Here is a 13366-nt window from a genome sequence, read left to right as displayed (position 1 = left end):
CAATAATTTATTAATGGATACACAATATAAGAAGATCCACATTGTGACATCAAAAGCATAAAATGGGGACAAGGGAAGTAAAAAGGCAGAATTTTTATATGCAGTTGAAGTTAAGTTGTTATCAGCTTAAAATAGACTCAAAACTATAAGATGTATTATGTAAGCCTCACGATAACCACAAAGTAAAAACCTATAGTAGATACACAGAAGATAGAGGAATCAAAGCATACCACTATGAAAAATCATCAAGTGATAAAGGAAGATAGCATGAGAGGAAGAAAGAAACTACAAAACAGAAAGAAAACAAGATGGCAAAAGTAAGTCCTCATCTATCAATAATTACTTTAAGTATAAATTGATTAAATTCTCTAATCTAAAGATACAGAGTGGCTAAATGAATAAAAAAAAAAAAGACCCAATTATGCTGCCTATAAGAGTCTTATTTTACCTTGAAGAATACACATGAAGTAAAAGTGAAGGGATGACAAAAGGTATTCCACACAAATGGAAATGAAAAGAAAGCAGGGGTAAATATATATATATATATATATATATATATATATATATATATAAAATATATATTATATGTATATATAAAATCAGGTGAAACAGACTAAGTTGAAAAATGTAACGACACAAAGGAGAAAGTCACTAGATAATGATAAAGGAGTCACTTCATCAAAAGGATATAGCAATTCTAAATCTATATGCACCCAGCATTAAGACACTTAACTATATTAAGCAAATATTAATAGATAGGAGAGGAGAAATAGACAGCAGCACAATAATTCCAGGGGACTTAAATACCCAATTTAACATTGGATAGATCATCCAGACAAAAAATCATTGAGGAAATATTGGACTTGAACTACACTTTAGACTAACTGGACCTAAGCATACACACAGTGCACTCTATTCAACAGCAGCAGAGCACACATTCTCCTCAAGCACACATGGAACATTCTCCAGGATAAATCATATGTTAGGTCACAAAACAAGTCTTAACAAATTTAAGATTGAAATCATATCAAGTATCTTTTCTGCCCACAACAGTATGAAATTAGAATTAGGAGAGCTGTAAAATTCACAAATATAATCCTGAACAATCAATGGGTTAAAGATGAAATCAAAAGGAAATCAGAAAGTATCCTGAAACAAATGAAAAGAGAAATACAACATACCAAAATTTATGAGATGCAGCAAAAGCAATTCTAAGAGGGAAGTTTATAGCAATAAATGCTTACATTAAGAAAAAAGAAAGAGTTCAAATAAACAACTTAACTATACACCTCAAGGAACTAGAAGAAGAAAAAACTAAGCCCAGAATTAGAAGGAAGAAAATAAACATCAGAGGAGAAATAACTGAAATAGAGAGAAGAAATAATAGTAAAAAAATCAATGAAATTAAGAGGTGTTTTTTTTTTTTTGGAAAAGATAAACAAAATTGACAAGCCTTTAGTTGAACTGAGAAAAAAAGACTCAAATAAAGAAAATCATAAATGCAAGAGAGGACATTACAACTAAATACAAAGAATCATAAGAAACTGTATAAACAATTATAAACCAGCATATGGGACAACCTGGAAGAAATGGATACTTTCCTAGAAACATACAATCTACCAGGACTGAACTGGAAGAAATAGAAACTCTGAACAGACTTAAAACTAGTAAGGAGATTGAATTAGTAATCCAAAGTCTCCCAACAAAAAAAACCTGCAAGACCAGATGGCTTCACTGGAGAATTCTATCAAACATTTAGACAATAATTAATGCCAATCATTCTCAAACTCTTCCAACAAATTTAAGAGGAAAGAAGACTTCCAAACTCATTTTACAAGGTTAGTATTACCTTGACACTGAAGTAAGACAAGGACAATAAAAATAAAAGAATATTGTAGGCCAATATCCCTGATGAATACAGATGCCAAAATCCTTAACAAATAGCAGAAACCAAATTCAACATAACATTAAAAGGATCATAAACCATGATCAAGTGGGATTTATCTTTGCAATGCTAGGATGGTTCAACGTATACAAATCAATAAATGTGATACACTACATTAACAGAATGAAAGATAAAAATCATGTGCTCATCACAATAGAGACAGGAAAAGCATTTGACAAAATCCAAAACCCCTTCATGATAAAAACAAAAAAAACTCTCAACAAATTAGGTACAGACAATATAATATAGGCAATATATGACAAGCTCACAGCTAACGTCACACTCAATGGTGAAAAGCTCAAAGTTTTTCCTCTAAGATCGGGAGCAAAACAAGGATGCCCACTCTTGCCATTTATCTTCAACATAGTACTAAAAGTCCTAGACAGGGCAATAAGGCAAGAAAAGGAAACAAAAGGCATCAAAATCAGAAAGGAAGAAATAAAATTGTCCATGTTTGCAGTACCTAGAAATAAATTTAACTGAGGAGGAGACAGACTTGTATACTGAAACTGTAAGACACTGATGAAAGAAATTGAAGAAGACGCAATTAAATGGAGAGATACTCTATGCGTTTGGTTTGGAAAAATTAATGTTGTTAAAATGTCCATACTACCCCAAGTGATCTACAGATTCAATTCAATCCCTAACAAAATTCCAATGACATGTGTCACAGATATAGAAAGAACAATCTTAAAATTCATATGAAACCACAAAAGACCCTGAATTTCCAAAATAATCTTGAGAAAAGCAGAACAAAGCTAGAGGTATTACATTTCCTGATTTCAAACTATATTACAAAGCTATAGTAATCAAAACAGTGTGAGACTGGCATAAAAAAGACACATAGACCAATGGAACAGAATAGAGAACTCAGTATTAAACCCATGCATAAACTGCCAATTTATCTTTGACAAAGGCACTAAGAACATGCACAGAGAAAGGACAGCATTTTCAATAAATAATGTTGGGAAAACTGGACAACCACATGCAAAAGAATGAAATTAACTCTTGTCTTACACAACTCACCAAGATTGAGTGGAAATGGATGAAAGGCTTAAATTTAATACTTTAAACCATAAAGCTACTATGAGAAAACAAAGGGGAAAAGCTTCTTGACAGTGGTCTTGGTAATGACTTTTTTGGACTTGACACCAAAAGCACAGGCAACAAAAGCAAAAATAAAAAAGGGTGACAATATCAACTTAAAAGCTTTTGCACAAAAAGGAAACAATCAACAGAATGAAAAAGAAACCTACAGAATGGGGGAAAATATTTGCAAACTGTGTACCTGATAAGGGGTTAATATCTGAAGTATCTATATAGAAGGAACTCATACAACTAAATGGCAAAAAAAAAAATCTGATTTTAAAATGGCGAAAAACCTGAACATTTTTCCAAAGAATATACATAAATTGTCAATAAATTGTCAACAGGTACATGAAAATGTGTTCAACATCATTAATTACCAGGGAAATGCAATTCAAAACCACAATGAGATATCACCTCATGTCTATTAGAATGGCTATTATCAAAAAGAAAAGAGATAACAAATGTTGGTGAAGATGTGGAGAAAAGGGAACCTTTGTGGACTGTTGATGGGAATGTAAATTGGTATAACATTGTGTAAAACAGTATGTAGGTTCCACAAAAAAATAAAATAGAACTACCATATGATCAAGCCATCCCACTGCTGGGAACACATCCAAAGGAATAAAAATCCATATCCTGAAGAGATATCTGCACTTTCTAGTCCATTGCAGCATTATTCATCATAGCCAAGACACGGAAACACCCTAAGTGTCTGCTGATGGATGAATGGTGTATTTCTAAAAGCACTGCTGTTGGTCCTTCTAAATCTTAGATCCACCACTTTTGGAACTCTTACCCTTTGAGAGAGTCACAGGATTCTCAAGGCACTTGGCTCCTGCTTCTTCTGACTTACAGCTTACAAAAGGAGAGATACCCCAATATCACAAAGGCATAATTGCTTCTATTAAAAATAACCATGTTTTGGGGAATGGGCTTAAAGGAGAGATGTGAGGTCAGAAACAGCCAACAAAGGGAAGCAGGAAAGAAAGGTACCTAAAATAATAGACCTAAAGAATAGCACTAGTAGCCTTAGAAGTTGCCAGGAACCAGCTCTTTTGGTGGAGTCACTGTCATTCGTTAATATGTAATCATCTCTACTGTGCAGAAGAGAGTGGAGACTGCTAGACCAACAGAGAGGTGTGAACCATAGAGCATACGCAGAGGAAAGACCAGGGAGTTGAGAATTCTTGATAAGAAACCATAATAGAGATTGACCATGGATTCCAGGCTGTGCAGAAAGCAAACCAGGAATGACGATTAGATTAGAGCAGTTGAGATCTTGGCGCCTTGAGGCAGCTGAAGAACAAACAGATTTAGTGAGCGGGGAGAAGAGGAATGCAAGCATGTGGGTACCAGGTGGGATTTCTTAAAAGGAGCAGTTTCAGGCAATGGCAAGGTCTGGGCTGTGACCACAGAAGCAGAATTGGCAGCATGCAGTTCACCCACTGTCTTCTTCAGGGAGCCTTGCAAATAAGACAGGGTTCTGTTAAGGACATTGTTTAGATTCCAAATTAAAAGTGCCTTATAGCCACCAAGTATTAGAGTGTTATTGTGAAGGGATGTGGGGAGATGGCTTCAGGTCACATGCTTGATGGTCACCTGGCACCTTCCCTGAAGCACTTAAACCTGAATACAAACAACTACTGACCTATATTATCTCAGGAGGTGTTCTATTTAAGAATAATTTCTACCATTATGCCATGAAGAAACTAAAATCACTGGCTCAATTCAAAATGTCATTCTGTTGCTGACACCCAATTCTTACAACCCTTGGTTATTTTTCAATCTTGGATGAAATGCCTGTCAAGATCTCCATTGGCCTATTGCAAGATGATTTCCCATTGGTTGTTGGTTGATTTGTTTTTTCAGTCAACCAGAGGTTTGGCTGTGGGATTTAGCTGAAAACCCAGGGACTGCTTTAGAGAAGTGAAGATAAGAAGTAGGAACTGAAGTCCCAAGCACATGGCTGTGAAAGGCAGCAGAGTGAAGAGTTAAGATCACTGGCTCAGTAGTCCTATCTGGCATCAAACTCGATCTCCACCTGCCAGTTGAGTAGAATAATCCCATTCTCAGTGTTGTCTTCTGTACTATGGGCTAATAATGTCTACTTTGCTGACTTTTTTTACAAAGATTAGACAAGATCAATTATGTAAAGCACTAAACACAGTTCATTAAACTGTAACATTAGCATTAAAAAAATAAAATAAAATAACCATGTTTTATTAGAGCAATCTTTTCACAGTGCATTCTTGGGAGACAAAAACCTTAACCATCATACCTTGCAACCTGGAGATTTTTACGTATTGGAAGAGACACCTCTAGAAGAACTCTCTTCAACCTTGCTGGAAGGGCTCCTATCAGGTACTGCTAACCAACCCTTATGCCACCAGAATCCAAGGAACAGACTCTTGGATTCATGTGACACACCTAAAGAAAGTACAGAACCCTGACTGGACCTGCACATCATCTGGTGACTTGAAAGTAAAGATTTCCCAGAACTGACGTAGATGACATCTGATGAGACAGCTTTCCCAGGATATCCAGGCCAGGACTGTTGGAAGTTTGTCATCAAACTTTTAAGGATGACATAACACTTCAGATGATCACAAATATCTAGGATCTTGATAACATATGAACTTTAGATAAAAAAACACCTGTGAGTACTCCCTCCCACCCTCCTTGTTACTCGCATGTGACCTCAATAGGTTTCCAATCTGTGCGCTTTTCCTCTGATGTGAGACACTACACTCAGGAAAGGTCCTTCCTGGCACTGAGGGACAAAAAGCTGCTGAAACTAGAAAACCTGACTCTTGATCAATGATGCTTTCAGAGAAAGGTCTTGATCAAAAGGGGGAAAGTAAAATAAATTAATAAATAGAAATCTCAATTAAATAGAGTTGGAGACAAGGGGGAACTTTCATGCCCTGTAACAACAGCAGAGTCCAACAGGAAGAAGGATTCCTCTTCTTTCCTGGCAAGGATTCAGCCAATGAAAAGCCATGGACTTTTGGTTTACTATAGCTCTCCCAACTTCGTTTTCCCCTCTATGAAAGTGTTCTCTTCTCCTTGCTGTGCAGGGACTTGCATGTGGCTCACCATGGTTGTAAACCTCAAAGTGCAATCCTCTGGTGACCCCCAATAAACCCATCTTTGTTGGAGAAATATCTGGCAGTCCACTTGTTTTAGGGCAAACAATGAATAAAGAAAATATGGCACATATGTGCAATGGATTATTATTCACCCATAAAAAACAAGGAAATCCTGTCATTTGCAACAACATGGATGAACCTGGAAGGCATTACACTATGTGAAACAGGGAAGACAGGGAAAGACAAATATTTTATGGTATCACTCACATGTGGAATCTAAAAAAGACCAAAAAAAAGTCAAACTCAGAGAGTAGACTGGTGGTTGCCAGGGTCTGAGAACTGGGGGTAATGACGTGATGTTCTTTAAAGGGTACAAACTTTTAGTTATAAGATGAAAGTCTGGGGAAGCAATGTACAGCATAGTGACTATACTTAATAATACTGCATTATATACTTGACATTCGCTAAAAGTGTAGCCCTTAAGTGTTCTCACACACACACAAGGTAACTCTGTGAGGTGCTGGATGTGTTAATTAACTTGGTTGTGGTGATCACTTTACGACATATATGTATATCAAATCATTGTATTGTATACTTTATATATACACATATTTATTTGGCAAAAATGAAAACTATGAGAGAATATGGGGAAATACTTTTATGATTTTGATGTGAAGTGTTTCTAAGCACACAAATTAACACAGAGAACACAGCAAGTGTACAGTTGTGATTGTATACAAATTTTAAACTTCTATAAAGCAATGACCATTAATAAACTATATACTGATATCCTAGAATAAACTGTGTTATACACATAACAGACAAAAGATTATTGTCTATAATATAAAAAGACACCACAAATCAATTTTCAAATGGTCAAAAAGAAACACAAATAGCCAACAGACATATGGAAAGATGTAAAACTTCACTGGCAAAGACTTGTAAGGTGAGTTACTTTTTAAAAAACTATCAGTTAGAAAATGTTAAAAGTTTAATAACAGTGGTGTTCATGGAGATGCAGAGAAATGGACACTCTCACCATTATAAGTTCTCAGTATCCATCAAATTATAAAAATTCATACCCTATGGTCTAGCAGTCCCATATCAAATACTTCAAATATTAAATATTCTAAATACTGAAATAAGTGTCCAAATGAATGTGTACAAGGATGTTAATTACTCATAGCACTGGTTGTTATGACAAAAAGATAAATATAATCTAAATGTCCACTGATGTGGGAATGGCTAATTACATGATAGTCACTCGTGATGCTGAACAATAAAACCTGGAGACTACTACAAAGTATGAGGAAGATCTGGGCAGATGCCCAAGACACGCTGTTACATAAAAGTTACAGAATAATACCATTTAAACAGTACATTGGGTTTTCAGAAATGTTTTCTGGAATGATACATACAAAGCCACTTACAATCAGCACAAAATGAGGAGTACATCTAAGAGAGGGGAACATTTCCTCTTTTCTTGATATACTATTTTTTCTGATTGTATTACTATAAGCATATAGTTGACTCCTGAACAACATGGAGGTGAGGGGCGCCGTTGAAAGTCTGAGTATAAATTATAGTTGGCCCTCCATATACTTGGTCCCTCCGTATCCCGGGATTCAACCAACCACAGATCTAGTAATAGTGTAGTATTTATTCTTGGGAAAAAATCTGCAAATAAGTGGACCCATGCAGTTCAAATCCATGTTGTTCAACAGTCAACTGTATTATTTTTGTGATTTAAAGGCCACTCTGCCCATAGCCATCACTTTCAGGAATGTAATCGCCAAGAAAGACCTCCTAACTTTGAGCTAAGTATCTTCCTTCCACCAATTGGCTCCCTCAAGTCTGTCATCTTCCACATTATACTCTCTCAAATGTCTGAAGACAGCTGCCATGTACCTCTCAACCTCCTATTATCCAATTAAATATCTCAGGTCTCTTCATGCATTCCTTAAGTGAACAGTTTTCAGGGCTCTAAAAACATTCTTTTTAGAATGTCAAGACATGTTCCCCCGGGCTCCATCTGACCAGAACAAAGTAGAGTGGATCTACTAACCTTCTTGATTTGGAAACAGTTTCAACAAACAAGATGTTACCATTTCAACCATAAGATTCTAATTAGCTCTTCTGGCTACCATACAAAACTGTTTACTGAAAATATAAGCATGGGGTACAGGGTTCATGGAAACTCTCTATTCTATCTTCAGAATTTTTCTGTAAATCTAAAACTGTCCTAAAATAAATTTTATTAAAAATAATCCATCTGGGCTTCCCTGGTGGCGCAGTGGTTGAGAATCTGCCTGCTAATGCAGGAGACACGGGTTCGAGCCCTGGCCTGGGAAGATCCCACATGCCGCGGAGCAGCTGGGCCCGTGAGCCACAGCTGCTGAGCCTGCGCGTCTGGAGCCTGTGCCCCGCAACGGGAAGGGCCGCGATAGTGAAAGGCCCGCGCACCGCGATGAAGAGCGGTCCCTGCACCGCGATGAAGAGTGGCCCCCACTTGCCGCAACTAGAGAAAGCCCTCGCACGAACCGAAGACCCAGCACAGTCAAAAATAAATAAATAAATAAATAAATAACTAAAATTTAAAAAAAAAAAAAAAAAAAAAAAATAATCCATCTAATGAACATATCTACAAATATTAAATGTAATCTGAGGTAAAATTTTCCTCAGAAGGAAGTTTTCTTCACAATTCTCATGTCCTATAGCAATGTGTGATTTGAGTTATATTTTGCTCATATTTGTTTATCCCATAATTCTAGTGACTAATAAAACCACAAAGAAATGCAATAAAAAAAGCAGTTTTAACAATAATGTAGGAAAAGTTATTTCATGAATATTCAGAAAAACAAGTATGCTTTCTCTGAAAGTTAAAAAAAAAAAAAAAAGAATAGCCAAAATAAAACTTTAGCTTACTTCTGTTTACTGACTTTAAATTGTAGTGGTATATCAAAATTAAACTAAATCAATTTAAACTTTGAGTTAATTCACAAATATAAATCCTTCAAAACAAGTCCAAATGCATAAAAGAGAGACAGCCATAAGAATAATACATTCGGTCTTTTTTTTTTAAGAAGACATCTAAGTTTGGTTCGTGTTTCCTTTTGTAATCATAATGCTGAAGTTTAATGTATATTCATTTGGAAAACTGATATTACAGTAAGTTATTTAATAACTGAATATAGTATGGTTTAAAAACAACTATGAAATAATTACCTCAGATAAGTGTTTGCAGATAAGACACATAAAATATCACGAAAAGCCTGTGAATAGAATCAAATCGATGAAATTTCTAAGGAATTAAGTGACGTTTAAAATGGCCTGATTCATTAACAAAAATACCCCCACTAGAAAGAAGTATTTTTACTGTTAAAATGAGTCCTCAGAAACAGTTTAGTTCCAGCTCTACCTCAGGCAAATAATTTCTTGAAGTTGTAACCTCCTTTTCTATTTAAAAAAAAAAAGTATTGGAGTAAATCTTTCAGCTCTAAAATTCTAAGCTTTTTATATGTGGATAACTTCTTAACAGTGTTTAAGTTTATATTTTACTGGGAGGCAGGTGGGTTGTAGGTGGGGGATTGGTTTCCACAAAGGAGGCAGCTTCCTCCAGGTACTTTCAGAGACTATTTTATCTTGACCTTCTAAGCGAATTAGGAATTTCTCTCTATCTACACAGTCTATATGCCTGCTTCACTCAAACTCCTGATTATTATAAAATTAGCTATGGCGTATCTGCTTGCCTGATCTACCTCAGCCTGAAGTGACTGCTACAGAAGGCTTAAGAGCACTTATCAAAATGGGACTTCCCTGGTGGTCCAGTGGTTAAGACTCTGCGTGGCTCAGCCAAAAATAAAATAAAATAATAAAGTGTACCAGATGATGATGAGAGAGGGAGGAGTGAAGGCAAAAAAAGTGGAAGCTAACTTTGGCCAAAGAAGCTTTAGCAGCAATTACACACAACTTAAGAAATTTACGGGGAACTTAAAATTTTGCACTCTGCATGATATGTGGCTTGTAACTCACAGATAAACATTGAAAAAAATACGTAACAAAATTTCTACTCTAATGTTAAATTAAATCTAAGTTCAGAATTTTTAACTTCTCTCATTGATTCAAGGGCATCCGGCATGGACGAATGTTTCAAGTAATGAAAATGAGATTATCAGTCTTTTTGGCAAGCAAAAGCCTATTCAAAGGTATAGATAATAGAATATATGCATTTATAGGAGTCTAAGATTCAATAGTGTTACAGGAAATCATACTAGACATGCCTTCCTCCTTTCCTTCTCAGAAGTGATTTCACACAAGTGAAAAGTTCAATGCAGGGATGGGTGTGTGTGTGTGTGTGTGTGTGTGTGTGTGTGTGTGTGTGTGTATGCATGCACGCCTGCGCCTGCTACTGCACGTGCACGGTTTGAGCTGTGGTATGTTTGGGGGCTAGTATTATGTTTATGAGTCTTAGATCTTGTATCTTTATTTTTAAAATAGTTAATAGTAGATCTAGTTATCATTTTCTCCTGTGCTAGATATCTCCCCACTGAACAGTTAATTCTTGCATTAGTCCCCCCCCAAGTGGAGCCTTGTAAGAATAACACAAATTGCCATGATGGAATAGAGAAATATGCTAGTGGAGAAAATCTGCAGCTTGAGCTAAGTAGGGCCAAAGCAATGGAAAGCAGCAAACCTGTGTGTAGTTTACCCATTCGTATCTATCCTGACTCTTTGCACGTGGTCCCTAGGGAACTGGATCAAGGGTGAAACAACAGAGATGTACAGGGAGATGCCTTTCTCACTCATAAATTATTCATCTTCTATGTGAAAACAAAGGAATGAGAAATGTGGGAACTGGAACTACATAGGGAAGATAGGCAATTTGACTTTAAATTTAGAACACTGGCTTCAACAGAACCACACTTCGTATGACAGTAGAGAAATCATGTTATTGTTATCTGCTTAAAAGCATAAAATACATACTGACTTAAGGCAGGACAACTTTTAAACAATAAAAATAAAGATGGTTCAAAATTGCTAAAAACTGAGGACCCACTGTCTTTAACCAGACTTTCGGATAAACTACTCCCAGACCAAGAAAATCTTCCAGTGGTATTTTAAACATTATTTCTTCTACTGTGATAACACTTTGTTTTTTTGTGAGAACAGTGAACAGTAGAGAATGATATTTTAATGGCTATACAAATTTCTCCTATTCATGTCTCAAAATGGATCAAGACTTTTTTGAATGTGCTTTATATTTGAAAGATACCAAAGTGGTCATTGTACTTTTCTTTTTTAGTACCTATAACAATTGCAATTATTTAATCATTTGGGAAATTATTTGCTGAATGTTCCCCCTGGCTCAGACTGTGAGTTTCAAGATAGGGCTGGGCTTGTCTTATTTATCTCAGTGTACCTACTTTGTTAACGTAGTTCTTAGAACATAGTGGGTAACTGACAAATTTCTTTCGAAAGAATAAGTAAAAATATCTTTTCTAATGTGGCTTTCAGAAAAAAACCCACATAATACTAGATAAAGAAAAATCTGAATAAAAAAAGTTTTTTAGGGAGGGAAGAATTCATCCTAAAAGTAAGACAGAATTCTGAGCTATCAGCATTAATCTAAGTCCTTGTCTTGAACCCAAAAGCAAGTGAAAAAATTTTTAAATACCTTTTTAAAGATAAAATAAGTAATCACCATAACGATTGGAAGCAACAATGTCTCTGTGTATCTCAGTGGTGTCTGAAATATAGCAAATTATTCAAAATAATTATTTATTAAATTTTACATTAAATGAATGAAAATGTATGTCAAATTGAGTGTCACAATAAGATTTCGTAAAGGTAAAAGATATCTTTGTCATTAACAGACTATATATTTATCGAGTTTCATGTTCTAATACAAGAATCAAAATTATAAAATAGTTACACAAATATATCAAATAGTTTTAACGATAAAAACTATTAAAATTAGCTATGGATATTATTTTTTCCTTTCTTTTGGTTTTATCTTTTATTTCTATTATATAATAGTAAGTTTAAAATGTGTGTTTACTGATCCCTGGGCCCTAGATTATCATTTCCTGGGCTGCAAATTCTATTATTTTCATTTGTGAAACTATAGAACTAACAATGAAGTTACACTAAGTAATTACTGTAAGTATGAGTAAGTACTAAAATAATAGCAGCAGCTAAATAATTCTCGTGAATCGTGATAGAGAGTGATTTACCATGTAACAAAATTATATATTTCTTGAAGGCAGGAATCAAGTCATTTTACTCTTCATAGTCCGACTACAAACTGCCTCACAGATAATTAGTGGTCAATAATTGTTTCTGAATAAATGTATGACTGATTGGATAGATAAGAGAATAATAGATGATTAGTAGTATATCTTTCTTGGCAATGTCTTATTTTAAAAGTTTGTAATATTTGGGATGTTAAGTGAAAAAAACTGAATTTTTAAAAAACAAAAACAAGAATTTGGGTTTACATTTCCTGAGTGGTCTCATACCTCCAACTGACCTAGATTATTAAAAGTAATTGAACTGTAGTAACAGTAATTGACTATGGGTCATACAGTATATTATGCACTCGCCCTAGTAGGGGCCATTGTTTACTGATTTTACACATAAGAAACCAGGTGAGGAAGGCCATATAATTAGCAAAAGTTACCATAAAAAAATGATAGAGTAAGTAAATTGGGTGTTTCTGAATAAAATTTTTGAGTTTCCGATTAAAGGGAAAACTTAAGAGCAAGAACCCATCATACCTGTAGAAGAGAAAAAAAGAAACATTCATACCGCTTTTTCCATGAAGTCAAATTCAGGAGCACAGGTGTAAAGTAAAGTATCAAAATCTGTATATCTTAAGATTCTGGCTGCAATAAGGTCACTCAGGCGAATCTGGAAGAAAATAAAAACAAATTAAAATTACACAAATAATTATAGTTAATAATAATTGGTTTGATGTAATAGTAACAAATTCTACAGAGAAGATAAATCCAAGTTACATGGATGCCTCTCCAAAAAAACAAAAAATACAGTGAACCACATTATGTGCTGAATTATGAAGAAAATTGAAAACAAACAGAAATAGCAAGAGAAATGAAAAGGAAAAAGAAGTTCAGAAAAAGCAAGCAGAGAAGGTGATAATGTAAAGAATGAACTAAAATCAACATCTGCTGGGCACAAACCACCATGCAGTTGATCATGAGATTTTATAATCAGATCATTTATC

The 13366-nt window shown here is 35.0% G+C and overlaps 1 protein-coding gene across 1 annotated transcript in view; it reads right to left on the bottom strand.

The window, feature by feature from the left end:
* Window positions 1-13366, bottom strand: part of DPY19L2 (dpy-19 like 2) — an 86439-nt gene that overhangs the window by 20441 nt on the left and 52632 nt on the right. The window contains exons 14-16 of the mRNA XM_057549977.1: window positions 12931-13032; window positions 11798-11869; window positions 9349-9395 (exon numbers count right to left, since the gene is read on the bottom strand). Coding sequence (XP_057405960.1) covers window positions 9349-9395; window positions 11798-11869; window positions 12931-13032 — 221 coding nt within the window. The remainder of the gene's footprint in view (window positions 1-9348; window positions 9396-11797; window positions 11870-12930; window positions 13033-13366) is intronic.

The sequence above is a fragment of the Balaenoptera acutorostrata genome, chromosome 7 (assembly GCF_949987535.1).
Source record: "Balaenoptera acutorostrata chromosome 7, mBalAcu1.1, whole genome shotgun sequence".
Lineage (NCBI taxonomy): Eukaryota > Metazoa > Chordata > Mammalia > Artiodactyla > Balaenopteridae > Balaenoptera > Balaenoptera acutorostrata.
The sequence above is the reverse complement of the archived record's forward strand: the minus strand, read 5'-3'. Positions and strand labels throughout refer to the sequence as shown.